The 15,142-nt window shown below is 40.5% G+C and overlaps 1 protein-coding gene across 2 annotated transcripts in view; it reads right to left on the bottom strand.

Moving 5' to 3' along the window:
• ARSK (arylsulfatase family member K) overlaps window positions 1-15,142 on the bottom strand; it is a 42,660-nt gene that overhangs the window by 17,052 nt on the left and 10,466 nt on the right. For both annotated transcript variants that reach the window (XM_006169848.3, XM_027768834.1), the window contains 4 exons: window positions 14,868-15,027; window positions 11,984-12,266; window positions 7,238-7,409; window positions 3,444-3,668 (listed from right to left, as the gene is read on the bottom strand). In XM_006169848.3, coding sequence (XP_006169910.1) covers window positions 3,444-3,668; window positions 7,238-7,409; window positions 11,984-12,266; window positions 14,868-15,027 — 840 coding nt within the window. The remainder of the gene's footprint in view (window positions 1-3,443; window positions 3,669-7,237; window positions 7,410-11,983; window positions 12,267-14,867; window positions 15,028-15,142) is intronic.

Here is a 15,142-nt window from a genome sequence, read left to right as displayed (position 1 = left end):
GGAAATGAGACTCAGAAGGAGTTTACCACCAAGAATATACTGAAGGATAAAAATCCATGTAAAACTAGGAGCTTTAGAAAATTGAAATAACTGACAAACTGCAGGGAAAAAACCCTGTAATTGCAGGAAACCTACGTCATTTCCAGAAGAGTAGGAGATGGAATGCAAAGGAGTTTCTGGGGGTGTTTTGTTTTAACTGAGGAAATTTTTTTTTTTTTTTTTTTTTTTAGTTTTGCTCTATAGTGCATGAGCTCACCAGAGAGACACTGAAAAATAGAGAGAAGGCATCCTTTGGGGGGATGGCCATGCTACAATCTTTTCTCCATTTTACACTCAGACTGTTGGGCACATTGGGCCCAGCAGTTGATCACAGTTCAAGTCCTGGACCTGGTGGCTTAAAACTCATGCTGGGAACATGTGCATGCATGCCCAAAATCCTGAGAGGAAAGTGGAGAAGAGGGTGTGGCCATCCCCTGTGGGGCATGATTTTTCGCTTTCTGTTTCTCTGTCTCTCCAGTGAGTGTACATGCCTACAGAATTTTGGGCAGATGCTCACAGATGCTCAATGTGTTTCTCAAGCCACTGGGTAAAGACCTTGAACTGAGCAGTTGGTCATGTGCGATCTAGCTGCTTTAATCCCCATTCCAGTGTCTGGCCCAACCAAGGAAATTCTTACTGTCAAGTAACATAAACCAGGCAGGGATAAGCAGGTTCCTCCTAAGTGCAAAAATAAAAATTCCCATTGTAACTAGTTTTTATTTAGTTCTTCCTTTCTTCCTTTCTTTTTGAGGGATTTTGGTTATAGGGCACATGCACTCGCAGAGAGACAGAGATACAGAAAATGAGAAATTACCGTCTCCCCTTGGGTGCATACTGCAATCCTTTCTCCTCCCTTCTCCTCTCAGGATTCTGGGCGTGCACACACACACGTCTGGTGGGAGTTTTAAGTTGCTGAGTTCAGGACTCAAAACGTAGTCAACTACGTGGGCGTCCAGCGATGTAACCATTATACCATCTGCTGGTCCCTATTTAGCATTTTCTTCTATGACCCATCGGACAAACACTTTATGAAGCCTGCCAGTGTGCCGATGACCTTGAACTTTGGTAGGTGGTGATAATGGTATCTCAAGATTATAGAACACAAAATTTTCATTGTGGGAAAATATAAAACAATGTTTAAAGAAAAATAATTTAAATCATGCACGCAAATCCACTAACACATGAGGTGTCGGAATATCTAGGAAGAGAACAGGACTCATTAGAGAGCTCCCTAAAGATGTTGGACTATTTACCTGCTAGTCCAAAAGACCAACAAAATGCAACTATCACTATGAAATACACTGAGGTGGGGTCAGCAGGTGGCATGGTGGTTGGGGTGCTGAACTCTCACATAGTCAAACATGGTTCAAGTCCTGGAACTTGCAGCTTGCTTTCTCACTTTCTCTCTCCCTCTCTGGTGAATTAAATAAATAAATAATGAAGTAAATAAAATAAACAATTCTTGGGGGACAAAAAGAAAAGAAATACACTGAGGAAAATGTTGAGAAAGAATCACCCCAACTTCCCATGATCTTTTGCAGTTCTGGTTGCTACATCTCAAGAAAACAGAATATGACTAAAAATTCAAGGAAATATGACCCAAAGAGGATTTTTCTTGTAAATGGGAAGGGTGGGAAGAGACAAAGTTAGGAGGGAACTGCGAGGAAATGGCAACATAAATAAGTATATATTTATAAAGCTCTAATGAGAATAGCAGGAAAGACATATAGAAATGCACAAAATTACATATACACTCCTTTTCTTTTTAAAGGTTTTTGCCAAAGGGTGGTGTGGACTCACTAGAGAGAGACAGAAAGAGACAGTGAGAGGGAAAGTGAGAAATCATGCCCTGGGGCAGGGGGGATAGCCATGTCTCACTTCCCTCTATTCTCTTCTCAGGGTCCTAGGCATGCACACGCGCCCAGCGCGACCTCTTAGCCTCAGCCTCCAGGCCTGGCACTCGAACCATGGTTGGCAATCTAGGAATCCAGTGTCTTATCCACTCTGCCACAGATACACTTCTTAAAAACACAGAAATGAGGAAAAGTGATCAGACTGGCCAGAAATTGAGAGTGAGTGGTTGAGATATGGCTAGATGTGATAATTACTCTGAGATAAAGAGAAACCAGTAAATGATGACTAAGAAACTAAAGAGAATAAAAATTCAAGAACAAATGGCCAGCAGGTGGTGTGGTGATTAAAGTGTAAGCCCCATATGGCTGACTGTGTTTTGACTCCCAGATCCGAAGGCTTTAAAATCATGCTGGGTGTGGGTGCATGCATGCCCAAAATACCAGGAGAAGAATGGAGGAGAAGGGATAGCGGCATGGCCAACGCCCTAGGGGATGATTTCTCATTTTCTTTCTGTCTTTTTCTAGAGAGTGCATGTACCCTATAACAAAAGCCTTTAAAAAAAATTCAAAAACAAGAAAGAAATGTGTTTAAATATACAAGGAGCGATGTGAACAACAAAAGAGAAAAGGAAAGGGTACGGATTTAAATGGACCCTAAGGACACTCGGTTAAATGAAGAAAGAGATAAGAACTCTCATTTACTTGAAGATGCACGTTGCTTCCATTTTTTAACATTTCTGAAATTAGAGAACATATGTGTATGTCTATTACTGTGTTATTTTTTTCTTGCACCACAACTTATGAATCGATGGTACTTTTTGCAATTGACAGTGCCTTAGAACATTGGAATTGCAGTATTTAACTGCTAATGAATTTACAACACTCTGTTAAATTAGATAGAAACCAACAGTTTATATAATATGCTTTGAGTTTGATGCTGTCATGGTTCTAATATCTTCAGTAGCAATTGCTAACTACCCTATCCAAATGCCACCTTCTAGACCTATGGCTGTAAAGCAAATGGTATACAACTGTTTAGAGTCTGTTCATAGTATCGGACTACCGGAATTTTCTAACATCATCCAAAGTCAGCAGTTTCAAAGTGGGTGAATAATTCAGAAAGGAAATGCTTATATTTTAGGGAGGTGATAGAGAATTAAATGAATATCTTACTTTTTTTTTTTTTTTTGCAAGAGAGATTTTAGGTACACTCGTACACGTGTCCAGCCTGAGTTTTAAGCCTCCGGGTTTGGGACTTGAACTGTGGTTGCCCATGTAGCAGTCCAGCACCTTAACCACTATGAACCTGCTGTTCCCTTTGGTGGTTTTCTTTATAACTGTATCCTGATTGTGAATCTTTTGAAGGGAAAATGACTAGAGTAAGTGAAGGTCACAGAAACATGAGGGATAGTACCCTCATCTTTCAGAGTATGGATTGACTCAAAACCCAGAGAGTTACTAAGTCATAAGCAAGTTAGCATCACCTCTGACTACTTTTCATTCATTCTCCAGGATTATTCCAAAGAAACACGATGGAACAAAGAGACTCACCAAGCATAGTAGGGTAAATATCCACAAGAGAAACCACGTTTGATACTTGGAGGTTGGCCTCGATCCCCGGTCCCATGATCAGCAGTGGAACGTGGGCACTAGCTTCATACATACTCATTTTATAGAACTGCCGATGCTCCATGGCCAGCTCCCCGTGGTCGGAAGTATATATGACAACAGTTTCTTGAAGGAGATCTAATTGATGAAGAGCCGAGATAATTTCACCTACGATAGAAATCAAGATTAACCTATTCATTAGCTTTTTCATTCATCTTTTATTCTATCACATTAAGTCTATGACAACTCTATCAGAGCTTGTCAGGATGCTTCTTAGCATCTAAGTATTATCTACTCTTCTGATATAAGGTATACCAAGTTTCATGGGCTTGCTCCTTGGGGGCTGTCTAGAGAGGAAGAAAATGTGGTGTCCACAGGAACTCTCGCTCAAAGCTTCTTCATCTGGAGATGGCGCTGGTTTGCTTTTTGTTTCTATCAGAGCAGTAGGGGGATATCTTCCTTAGTGCCTCCAATGAGAAAAGAATCACAAGTCTGGATGTCAGTGCTATTTATATCTCAGATGATAAGATTGGTAATTGCCCGGGACCAGCAGTCGGTGTAATGGTTATGTCACTGGACTCCTATATAGTTGACCATGGTTTCAGTCCTGGACCGGGTGGCTTAAACTCACGCCAGGCGCGTGTGTGTGCGTCCCCAAGATCCTGAGAGGAGAATGGGGGAGAGGGATTTCGGCGTGGCCATCTCCCCTGGGGGGGTGATTTCTCGCTTTCTGTCTCTGTCTCTCTCTCTCTGTCTTTCTGGCGAGCGCACGTGCCGATTGAATGCCCCCTTTGGCTAAAAAAACTCCAAAAAAAAAAAAAAAAAAAAAAAGATTGGTAATTGCCTCCAACCTACAACACCTGTGCAACAGGTGCTAGAAGTGGTGAGAACTTCTTTTCCCTGTTACTTTTCTCCTCTAATTCTAACCAATTACTAGACCATGCTCATAAAGTAGGAGAAGGGTGATGGAAACCCTGCTCTGAAGAAGGGCTGGGGCAAAACAGGTAGTAGAGGAGTGTGGTTTAGCACAGTCTTAAATAAGGAACGACTGGGCGGTAAAACCTCTCTGACAGTCTCTCTTAGTGGCCTGGAGCTTCCTCCTCATTATAAAGAAGAGTATGATAATAAAGCATAGTCCTGAGAGGGAAGACATCCCTATTTTGTTCCATCCTGAATCTGAGGTACAGGTGTCTGTGTATTTAAAAAAAAAACCAAAAAACAATAAACAACAACAACAAATATAGATTCTGAGGTCTAGTCAGAATTGAAATCTCAGTGCTCTATGGAGTATCCTTGTGCTTTTTCAACTAGACAGTTGAAATTCCTGCTTTTTGCTTCTTTTTCTTGAGAGAGAGATTTTTGCTATAGGGTGCATGTACTCACCAGAGAGACAGAAAGCAAGACATCAACCCCCCCAGGGGGGCTGGCCATACTGCAATTCCTTCCCCTCCATTTTCCTCTCAGGACCTTGGGTAAACATGCACACGCACCTAGTGTGAGTTTTAAGTCACTGGGTCTGGGTCTCGAACTGCAGTCGACCATGTGGGAATCCAGCAAATGTAACCATTACACCATCTGCTAGCCTTGTACTTCAGACTTTTAACAGCTTCCCACTGTCGAATTATTCAGCACAACACACGAGGCCCCTGTCTACTCTCCAACCTCAGTCTCCCCAGCAATGCCAGACTGCTTGGGATCCTCGAAACATGCCACGTTAGTTTATGCTTTCCTGCCGACTTACTCTGTCATCTGTGCAAATGATTTCTCCCACCATCCACTTGGCAAATTCCCACTCTCCCTGTAAATCCCAGCTCAAGCATTATCTCTCTGAGGAAGCATCCTCCTGTTCCTCCAGGTAGGAGCCACTCTATTCTTCAAGACCTGTATGCTGTGAATGTGACTGTAGTTACAACAGCGGATTGTAACTCCTGGTGCACACGCCCATTCGCTAAATGTCTACTGAGTGCTCAGTGTGTGCCAGGGACTGCAGACGCAATGCTGGGTATCTAGGACATCTGCTGAGGCAGGCTGGATGCCCCTGTCCTCAGGAGGCGTGCATTCTTCAAGGGAGACATGTGAGACATGTGGTAAAATGAACAGAAGAAATAACCCACATGATGATGTAAAGAACACGGTAAGGTGTGGGTACGTAGAATCCTGGGGCTGGTATACCAATTTAGAGTGGTTGGGGGAGAGATCCCAGAGGAAACAGGATCTGAGCTGAGTACTAAAGACTGAGAAAAAGCCAGTTTGTAACAAGAAAAAGGAAAATACATTTTCCTCTAGGCAGAGGCAATAGAAAATGGGGAAGCTGTGGGGGTGGGATGGGGGGTGGAAGGGACGAGCTTAGAGTGTCCTTGATTAATGCATTGTTCTCCATTGCAGTGCCCCAGTGCCCAGCAGAGTTCCTGCTACCTAGGCGGCCCTAAACATTTGTTGAATAAACCATAATTAGCAGTAGTAAATACTATCTAGTGACCAGGCCAGTGCAGATTTAAAAACAGATGCAATATATTAAATACATTTTGGAATCGGAAGTAGACAAGCTGCTACAAGAATAGTATTTGCATACTCACTGCAGCAACATTGTATAGTATTTGTCTTCAGTAGGTACAGGTGAATAGATGGCTGTCACCTTTCAAAGGTGATTTCTAGGGTGCAAATAGGCAAATAACCCCTAACACCAGAAATCATCATTGAAATACAGTTCAATAGACGTATAGACGTAGGATTTTAAAAATTTATTTAAAATCTTATTTGCATGAAGACTGAGCACTTGTAAAGTCCTATGACTCTTCCAGTACATTTTTATACTCGCTGTATTATAGCTAACTTATTACTATGGCTTTTATTTGATTTCTGCAGTATACTGGGTTTTTTTAACTTAATAAATGCTTTTTAACAAATAACCAGTCACTTTTTCCCTCCCAAGGTTTACTTTGACCAGTCAAAAGGTAGCTACAACACTTCTCTAATACTCCAGGAAATGAACAATATGGCTTATGAAAATACTTTTGTTACAAAAATGACTATTTCCTTAAAGCAGGGTTTCTCCACATATGGACCGGAAACTGCCATTACCCAGGCAGTAATATTCAGGCAAACCACTTGCTTGACAAGTACCTGATAGAGACAGGTTTGGTGTCGAGCTTGTCTTGAGCCTGACTGAGGAAAGAAAGTTCAGTGTGATTTCGGATCAGAGCATACACGGGAAATCTGAATTCAACTTTAGCTAAGCCTTGCTCTTAAGGGTCAAGGCAGAATCGATTTGTGCTGTCATGACAAGTCTGGAAGAGGTCACGAGATGCCACAAGTAAACTTTCTTATCTCTTAGAACCTCCGTGCCTTACAACTACCTGTAACAAGCATACCCATGTTCAGCTGAATACTGATTCCTGTTTAAGGCAATGAAAAGTTTTGTGTCCAGCAGACGACAGCATTTTATGACCCTTTATTTATATATGAGCAAATCTGAGCATTTGATGATTTGAGAATTGATGAAGAATTAGAATGGAGCTTTCTATTTTACCATTAATAATGTAACTTATCCAACTTTTCTGTGTCAAGGTTCCTCTAGTTCTAATCCTGAGTTATCTAAGCAACTACTGTAAGACATGTCTGAAGATGTTCACATCAGCCATTCAGCATGGTCACAGTTTGTGGGACAATGTTATACTTTTTGTGGGACAGTAATATACTTTGTCTTCACACAATTGCTTATTAGTTATGCCACCTACCAAGCATAGCATCTGTCTCAGCACACATGGCATAATAAAATGCTCGAATATCCTGAACTTCTTTTTCTGTAAACTTCCCAGTACAGTTTTTTGTATAAGAAGAGTAATAATCTATGGGATGCATTTCTGACAGAGGCGACCAGTTCGGGATTGTGATGGCATCATAAGATACCTAAAAAGAGGAGAAAAGACTTAGTTATGTGAGCTAGCAGGTGGCAGGGTGGTTTAGGTTTGGGTTCCCACATGTGTGTGCATTCCCAAAACCCCAAGAGGAGAATGGGGGAGCAAGGACTGTGGCATAGCCATCCCCCCGGGAGGTGACCTCTCACTTTCCCTTTCTCCATCTCTGTCTCACTCCAGCAAGCACACGCACCCTATGGCGAAAACTAAACTAAAATTTAAAAGCTTAGTTCTGCTAACAAAGTAGTAATAGTCTTCTCTTCCAGCATGAATGGATGATGAACTAGACAATATTTAATTACTTCAAACAGCAGAAAAGAATGATCATGAAATATACAAAAATACAGCAAAGCTGGGTGAGACAGTGCACACCTATAATCCCAGCTCCTTGGGAGGGTCTCTGGTTTAAGGTCAGCAAGATCCTGCCTCTGAAGAAAAAGGAGAGGTTAAAATGGTGAACGGTGCAGGGTGGAAGCAGGAAGGTGCCACTGCATTATGGCTGGGGCTCTACGGGAGGCCCAGGTTGGTTCCCAGTGCAACCTTATCAGGCCAGGTGTGGAGGCATAGGCCTGTGGTCCGAGCTGACAGGAAGGCCAGGGCAGGAAGGATCGTGACATGGCAGGACCTAACCAAAACACCTTTCTTTGTCTCTCTCTCTCTCACTCTCTCATACACACAAAAATAAAAATTAAAACAAAAAATTACCAGTAACAGTAAAAGGTATTTATCCATATACTGTGAGACGGTTGAGAAAAATAATTTTAAAAATTATACATGTCAATGAAAAGCATGAGCTACATTAGGCAGAACCCTAGCCCAGAAGTGTCCAAGCACTTGGTGTGAGACCAATTCAAAACCTCAGAGTCAGCACCCTAAGAATATGGATTCCTTTTTTCCAATAACTCAACAGAAAAAATGCCAATATCAAATGAGACAGTCAAATGTTTGTTACATAACTTTTTCATACATATGAAGAGTCTTCAAAAAGTACGTGGAAAATGTGAATTATGAAAAAATGGATGAATTCCATAAATTTTTGGTACCAAAATAAACTTGTAATTTCATTCTGTTTTACCACAAACTTTATTATTATTATTATTATTTTTAAAAGAGATTCTTGCTTTAGGGTGCATGTGTTCACCAGAGAGAGAGAATCAGACTGAGAGGGAAAGTGAGAAATCACCCCCTCCCCCAAGTGTGGACGGCCATGCCACAATCCCTTCTCCTCCATTCTCCTCCTGGAATCTTGGGCACACATGCACACATGCCAGAGTGATTTTTAAGCCACTGGGTCTAGGACTTGAACCGTGGTCAGTCATGTGGGAGTCCAGCGATATCACCACTATACCATCTGCTGGCCCCTCCACAAACTTTTTGAAGTCCCCTTGTATAAATGCTTACCCTGCGGACAAAAAGAATTAAATCTATGTCTTTAATTTGCATGTGTGGTTTTTCTTTTAGCTTTCTACAGGGTGTGAGTGCTTGTGGAGTGTGGGGTGGGGAGAAAAATCACTCGCAGAGTGGATGGTCACACGCAATCCCTTCTCTTCTATTCTCCTCTTGGTATTTTGGGTGCACATGCACACGCACTCATGTTTTTCAAGCCACCAGGTCTGAACCGGAAAGAGAAAGAGTGCAGTTGGCCATGTGGGATACAGTCGCCTTAACTGCCACCCACCTGCTGGCCCTGTCTGTGTCTTTTAGTCATGTAAGTTTTAAAAAGTTCACATATCTACTTAGTAGAATATTAAGTTGGAAATTACTTAACTAAGTTCATTTGGCTGGTATTAACTCTACACAAATTTTTGAAGGTGGGGCCACTTTCAAGTTTTTAAGGAGATAATGGAATATCTAAAATGCTGATGTTATTTCCTTTGAAATAGAAAGCACTAAATAGTGTTTCTGATTAGAATTTTATTTTTTTAAATTTTTTAAAGAAGTATTTTATTTAACTTTTATTTATTATTATCCTTATCAGTTTGATCAGAGAGAGACAGAGAGAGAGAAGTGAGAAAGCAAGCCACCAGGACCAAGACTTGAACCGTGGTCGGCCATGTGGGAGTCCAGTGCCTTTAACCACCATGCCACTTGCTGGCCCCACTGATTAGAATTTTTAAAGGACTTTAAACTTGATTTAAGATTATATGTTTCAAAATACAGGCAGTCCTTGCTTCACATGGTTCCAGGATGTACACATTTCAGCAATCATGGATTAGCTAAATAACCCAGTCTCCCAGCAACAGGGTTAACACTTCAGTCACCAGGGTATATGAACTGTGAATAATTGCATATATCGATAGCATGAACTTTTCCACTAGCATGTTGCTAGCTCTTTAGTTAATATATCATTATGTAAAAGGATATATGATAATTTAAAAAAAATTGCCAGAGGGCATGTGTGCTCACCAGAGACAGAGACAAAGAAAAAATAGCACTCCCCATGGGGCACGGTCGTACCACAATCCTTTCTACTCCATTTCTCCCCCTTATAGGATCTTGAGCACATGTGGACACATGCCTGACATGTTTCTCAAGCTGCTGGGCTCAGGACATGAACTGTGTTGTGGATCGTGTGGCCATGGGCTGGCCTACTTCTGGCTTTATTTATTTATTTTTTAAAGTGATCAAACGTAAATGAATTTAAAGATGAAACAGCTGAAAAATGTTGACCCTGCCACCATTCCAGAGATCCAGATACGTAGGCTCTTAGTGAAGGCACACTTATTAGCCTAACTGAAGAAGGTCATCGCAGAGAAAAGGATAAAGAGATCTCAGAGGAAGTGACATTAGTAAAAATGTTCACATTAAAGGAACTCTTGGAGATAAACCATGACATTGATAAGTACAAAAAGTAAAATGCTGAAAAATGATCAAATTGAGAAAGGAATATAGCAATTTTCTAAGTATTGCAAGTTACATGACCAGAAGACAAGCAGTGTTCAAACTAAACTACTCTTGGTAAGATTTTTAGAAAACAATTTTAATTCTCATGTTGTTAGTGTTTTCATTACAGTGCATTAAATATTAATGTTAGTATATTTTCTAGTTCTATTCATAATAAAAAACAAGAGAATTTTGGGGTCAGCAGGTGGCATAGAGGTTAAGGGTGCTGAACTCCCACATGATCGACCACAGTTCAAGTCCCAGACCTGGTGGCTTGCTTTCTCACTCTCTCTCTCTCACTCTGTCCTTCTCTGGGCAAATTAAAATAAATAAATAAATAAAGTTAAATAAATAATTCTTAAAAAAAGAAAATTTTAAGTATTTTGATACTTTTTTTAGAGAGATTTTTGCTATAGGGCGTATGTGGTTGCTGGAGAGACAGAGAGACAGGAGACAGGAAGTGAGAAATCACCCCCCCCACTCCAGCTCCTCAGGGTGGGTGGCCACTCCACAATCCCTTCTTCTTTATTCTCTTTTCAGGATTTTGGGCATGCATGCACATGCATCTGGCATGAGTTTTAAGCCTCTGGCTGGGTCTGGGGCTGGAACCATGGTCAACTATGTGTGAGTCCAGCATGTAATCATTACACCATCTGCTGGTCTGCTTCTAAATGTTCCCCCAAATGGTCAGTCCTCTCAATGATTATTTTTCATTGTCAGAGAGTGAATGCACTTGCCACAGAGAGGTGGAGAGACAGAGGAAGAGAGAAGGAAGGGGGGAGAGAGAGAGAGAGAGCGAGCAAAGCACCCTCTAATGGAGTGTGGTCATACTGCTGTCCCTCCTGCATTCTTCCATCCTGCTGAGATTTGGAGCAGCGATGCATATAGCTGGTATGGTATTCCAGCTGTTAGGGCCAGGACTGGAACAGTGATTGGCCAAGTGAGATCTGGTTTCCTTAACCATTAGGCTATAGGGTGTCTCCCCCTACCCTTGATTATTAAGATAGTGCAGGGATCAGCAGGTGGTATGGGGATTAAGGTGCTGGACTCCCACATGGTTGATCGCAGTTTGAGTCCCAGATCTGGTAGCTTGAAACAAATGCTGAGCTCATGTGCGTGCATGCTCAGAATTTCAGGAGAATGGAGGAGAGGAGATTGCAGTGTGGCCATCCCCTCTGGGAGTGTGATTTGTCACTTTCCCTCTCTCAGTCTCTCTCTGGCATGTGTACACACCCTATGGCAAAACAAAACAAAAACAAAAAACAAAAAACAAAACCAAAAAACTAAAACGAAACAGAAAAACAAAGAAAAACCCCCAAAACAAAAAAAAAAAACTTAAAAAAACTTAAAAAAAATAGTACAGTTTCTACCTGCAGGGTCAATTTTACAATCCTGCACTGTGCAAAGGGAAGGCTGCCCACACTCCTGACGGACGCCCTTCAGTTTCTCTTTTTATAGATCCATCATATGCAAATGTATTCAATTCAGAAGCAGCAGTTTTAACACTTCTCTTATTTCTGTCAAGGTGCCCCTTTAGTTTTTAATCAAACCAATTATTGGTCAAGTTTGAATGTACAATTTTCAAAATTGTCTTTAAAAGTGATAATAAAAGAAACAATATGCTAATGCCAGTAAGCTGAGCTGTAGTTCGCTTCTACGCCGGAGCACATACAGGGTACTTACTTTTTCAAGCCAATAAAGAGACGTCTGAAATGTTGAAGCTCCAAAGTTTTCTCCTGAAGATGGTGAAGGGTACGGGTGTGGCAAATTTAATCCCAGATAAAGAACAAACGGTTCGGTGAAATTAACTGCTTCCTTTCTTAACCAGTTTATTGCGCTGTCTGTATTCTTCCAGTCCTTTTCCATCACTCTCACTTTAGTCTTACTAGGGAGAAGTTTAACCATTGGCCTCCCTTCCTGTCTGAGTAAGAATGCAACATCTCTTGTCCAGGCTTCCACACGATTACTGAGGGAACAAAAAGACAAGCATATGGTAAGATATAAAGGGGCCAGCAGCTAGCATGGTGGTTAGGGTGTGGACTTCCATATGGTCGACCATGGTTTGAGCTCCAGATCTGGTGGCTTGCTTTCTCATTTTCTTCCTCTCTCTCTCTCTGGTGAGCACACATACCCTATAGCAAATTGAATAATGATAATAATAAATAAAATTAAATAAGTAATTCTTTTAAAAAAATTTTAAAAACTGACTAAACATATGCATAAAAAAGCAACATGGAAAACTCGATAATGTCAATGCTCAGAATAACTATATTTAGATCTCAATCAGAAGTTATTGAGCAAAAGAGATTATATGTATATTATATACATCATGATGAGGGCTTTAGGTAAAACGTGGAATTAATCTGGAAAAAGATAAAATAAAAAAAGAAGTTATTGAGTATTATAAATTCAAAAATCAGGACAAAGTAACAATTTAAGCTGGAGAAACAGTTCTACAGTAGAACTGACAATATTTGGTCATTGATTAGAAGGCAAAGCAGGGAGTGGGGTGACAGGATCACTTTGTTTCCAGTACTGCTCTCTCTTAGATTTCGGAAGACAGAAAAGGAAAGATTAAATATTAACCAGAAGAACAAGTTTACTGCCCAGATTATTCTATTGTACATTATTCTACTACAGTATCTGCATACCCCCAACTCACTGTATTCGTTTCCTGACGGCTAGACAAATGATCACACACTGAGTACCTTAGAACAAGAGACGTGAATCCTTTCTCAGGTCTGGGAGCTAGAGGTCTAAGTCAAGGTGTCAGAGGGTCACATGCTCCCTGATGGCTCTAGGAAGAACTCATCCTCCTCTGGTTCTCCTCCCGTTACTGGGCTTGCAGCTGCATCACTCTAGTCTCTGCCTCTGTCTTCACATCATCTTCTATGCGTCTATGTCCTTTCTCCTCTTCCAACAAAGATGGCAGCCATTTGATTGAGGATGATTTCACCTTGGGATCCTTAAAAAATCACATCTGGAAATATTGGGTCACTGGAAAAGTCGTGATGTATTTTTGCACAGAAAAACAGAAAAATACGCCATGACTTTTCTGACAACCCAATAGACTCTTATTTCTAAAGAAGGCTGCATTCTGAAGTTCTAGGTGGTTATGTGGTTTGGGGAACACTGTTTGACTCACTGTACTCAGCATTCTTTTTGCTAAATGTGCTTTCTCTTGTCCTTACTTACTATCATTGGTATCACCATCTCTACTGTTACCAAGAACCCTCAGTTAGCACTTGCTAGGCGAGAGGTACTGCTCTATTGTCTTACTATGCATTTGTGGGTCCCCAGTGCTGGGAGACCACAAGATCACATCTGTGTTTAGTAGGAGGAAGCACAAGACTCAGAATATAGTTGCGTCCGTGGCTATCATTTATGATATAAAAGGATACCCAGCAAAATCAGAAAAAGGAAAAGGTGTTTAGGACAAAGTCCAGAGGAAACCAGGCACATGCTTCCAAGAGGAGTCACAATCTACACAATCTTTTGGCCTTGCATTGTAACAACACATGTGAAGTTTTGTTTGTAAGGATTGGAGATTCTGTATCGAGTTCTTATTGGGGGCTAATCACATAGGCATTCCCTGTTTGGCAAATATCAAAAGCCCAGACTGCTGAAAAGAAAGTATGGATTTGGCACAAAAGCATTGTACAGATACTCCAGACACAAAGCAAGCTACTCGTATCAGTTAGGGAATAGTGAAAACACGTCTGAAACCCAAGTTCCCAGATGCCAGTGAAGTGTCAACCTTCTCAGGAGGTTGTTTTAAAGACAACAGTCTCAAGTCTCCTATGTTAGCACTTTCCTGCACATATTATTTCATCTAAGCCATGAAATAGAGAAATTAAAGTTCAGTTAGCTTAGATAATGTGTCCAGTATTATACCACTACAGGTTGGTGGTAAACAGAGAAGCTAGAATTCCAAAGTAGGCAATCTGATTCTAGGCCTTTAGTCTTCACCACTATGCTTGGCTGCTTGGTTTTAAGGACTTAGTTACATGGAAAAAAAAAAAGTTACAATAGACTAAATTTGAAGAAAACTGATGAAGATAAACAGCAAGTAATCTATTCTTCAAAATCCAGATTAGAAGATAAATCATAAAGTGGCCACGATTTAACAGATACTCAATCAAAATAAATCATAGAGTTAACAACATCACAAACTCTATTTATACACCTTCAGTGTTTAAGTAAAACAAAATGAGCACCATATTAGCAATTTTAATATTTTAAGAAGATTAAAAAAGCTAAAGTCTTAGTCAAATTAACATAATCAAGGGATTAAGAGATTTACTTTGACCTCTGTGGAGACATAAAAAAATAAAAGTCAAAAAGAGAAATGTATTCATGTTGGAATATTCGCTTACAAGCTAACTCACATATGCAATTACATGTATTAAAGACATTAAAATAAAAATATATATAAAAAAAGAATTGGTGTGATCAAAACAACAACAACAACTGCAAAGAGTACATGTACATTAACAACTGCAAAGAGTACATGTACATCCCTTAGCAGAGGGCAGTCTATTAGGATTGTTTTTGTTTTAGTTTTTACCTAATGGAGTGGTGTCCTGAAGTGTAGTCGAGTTTTCCAAATTTTTGTGTTCGGTAGCCATGCTTCTCCATGACATCCATCCATGTTGTATAATTTGGATCTAGACCCTTAAAGTTATTCCACGATTCTGTTAAGTGTGTGAAGAGGCCACTCCATATTGCTGGAGGAAAAATGGGGTTAAAGTAAAGCTTAGCAATTTCTTTGAACTATTGAGACCCCTACTCTTTTTTTTTTTTTTTTTTTTTTTTTTTTGTTTTTTTTTTTTAGGGGGGTGC

The sequence above is a fragment of the Tupaia chinensis genome, unplaced genomic scaffold, assembly GCF_000334495.1.
Source record: "Tupaia chinensis unplaced genomic scaffold, TupChi_1.0 Scaffold147554_1, whole genome shotgun sequence".
NCBI lineage: Eukaryota > Metazoa > Chordata > Mammalia > Scandentia > Tupaiidae > Tupaia > Tupaia belangeri.
The sequence above is the reverse complement of the archived record's forward strand: the minus strand, read 5'-3'. Positions and strand labels throughout refer to the sequence as shown.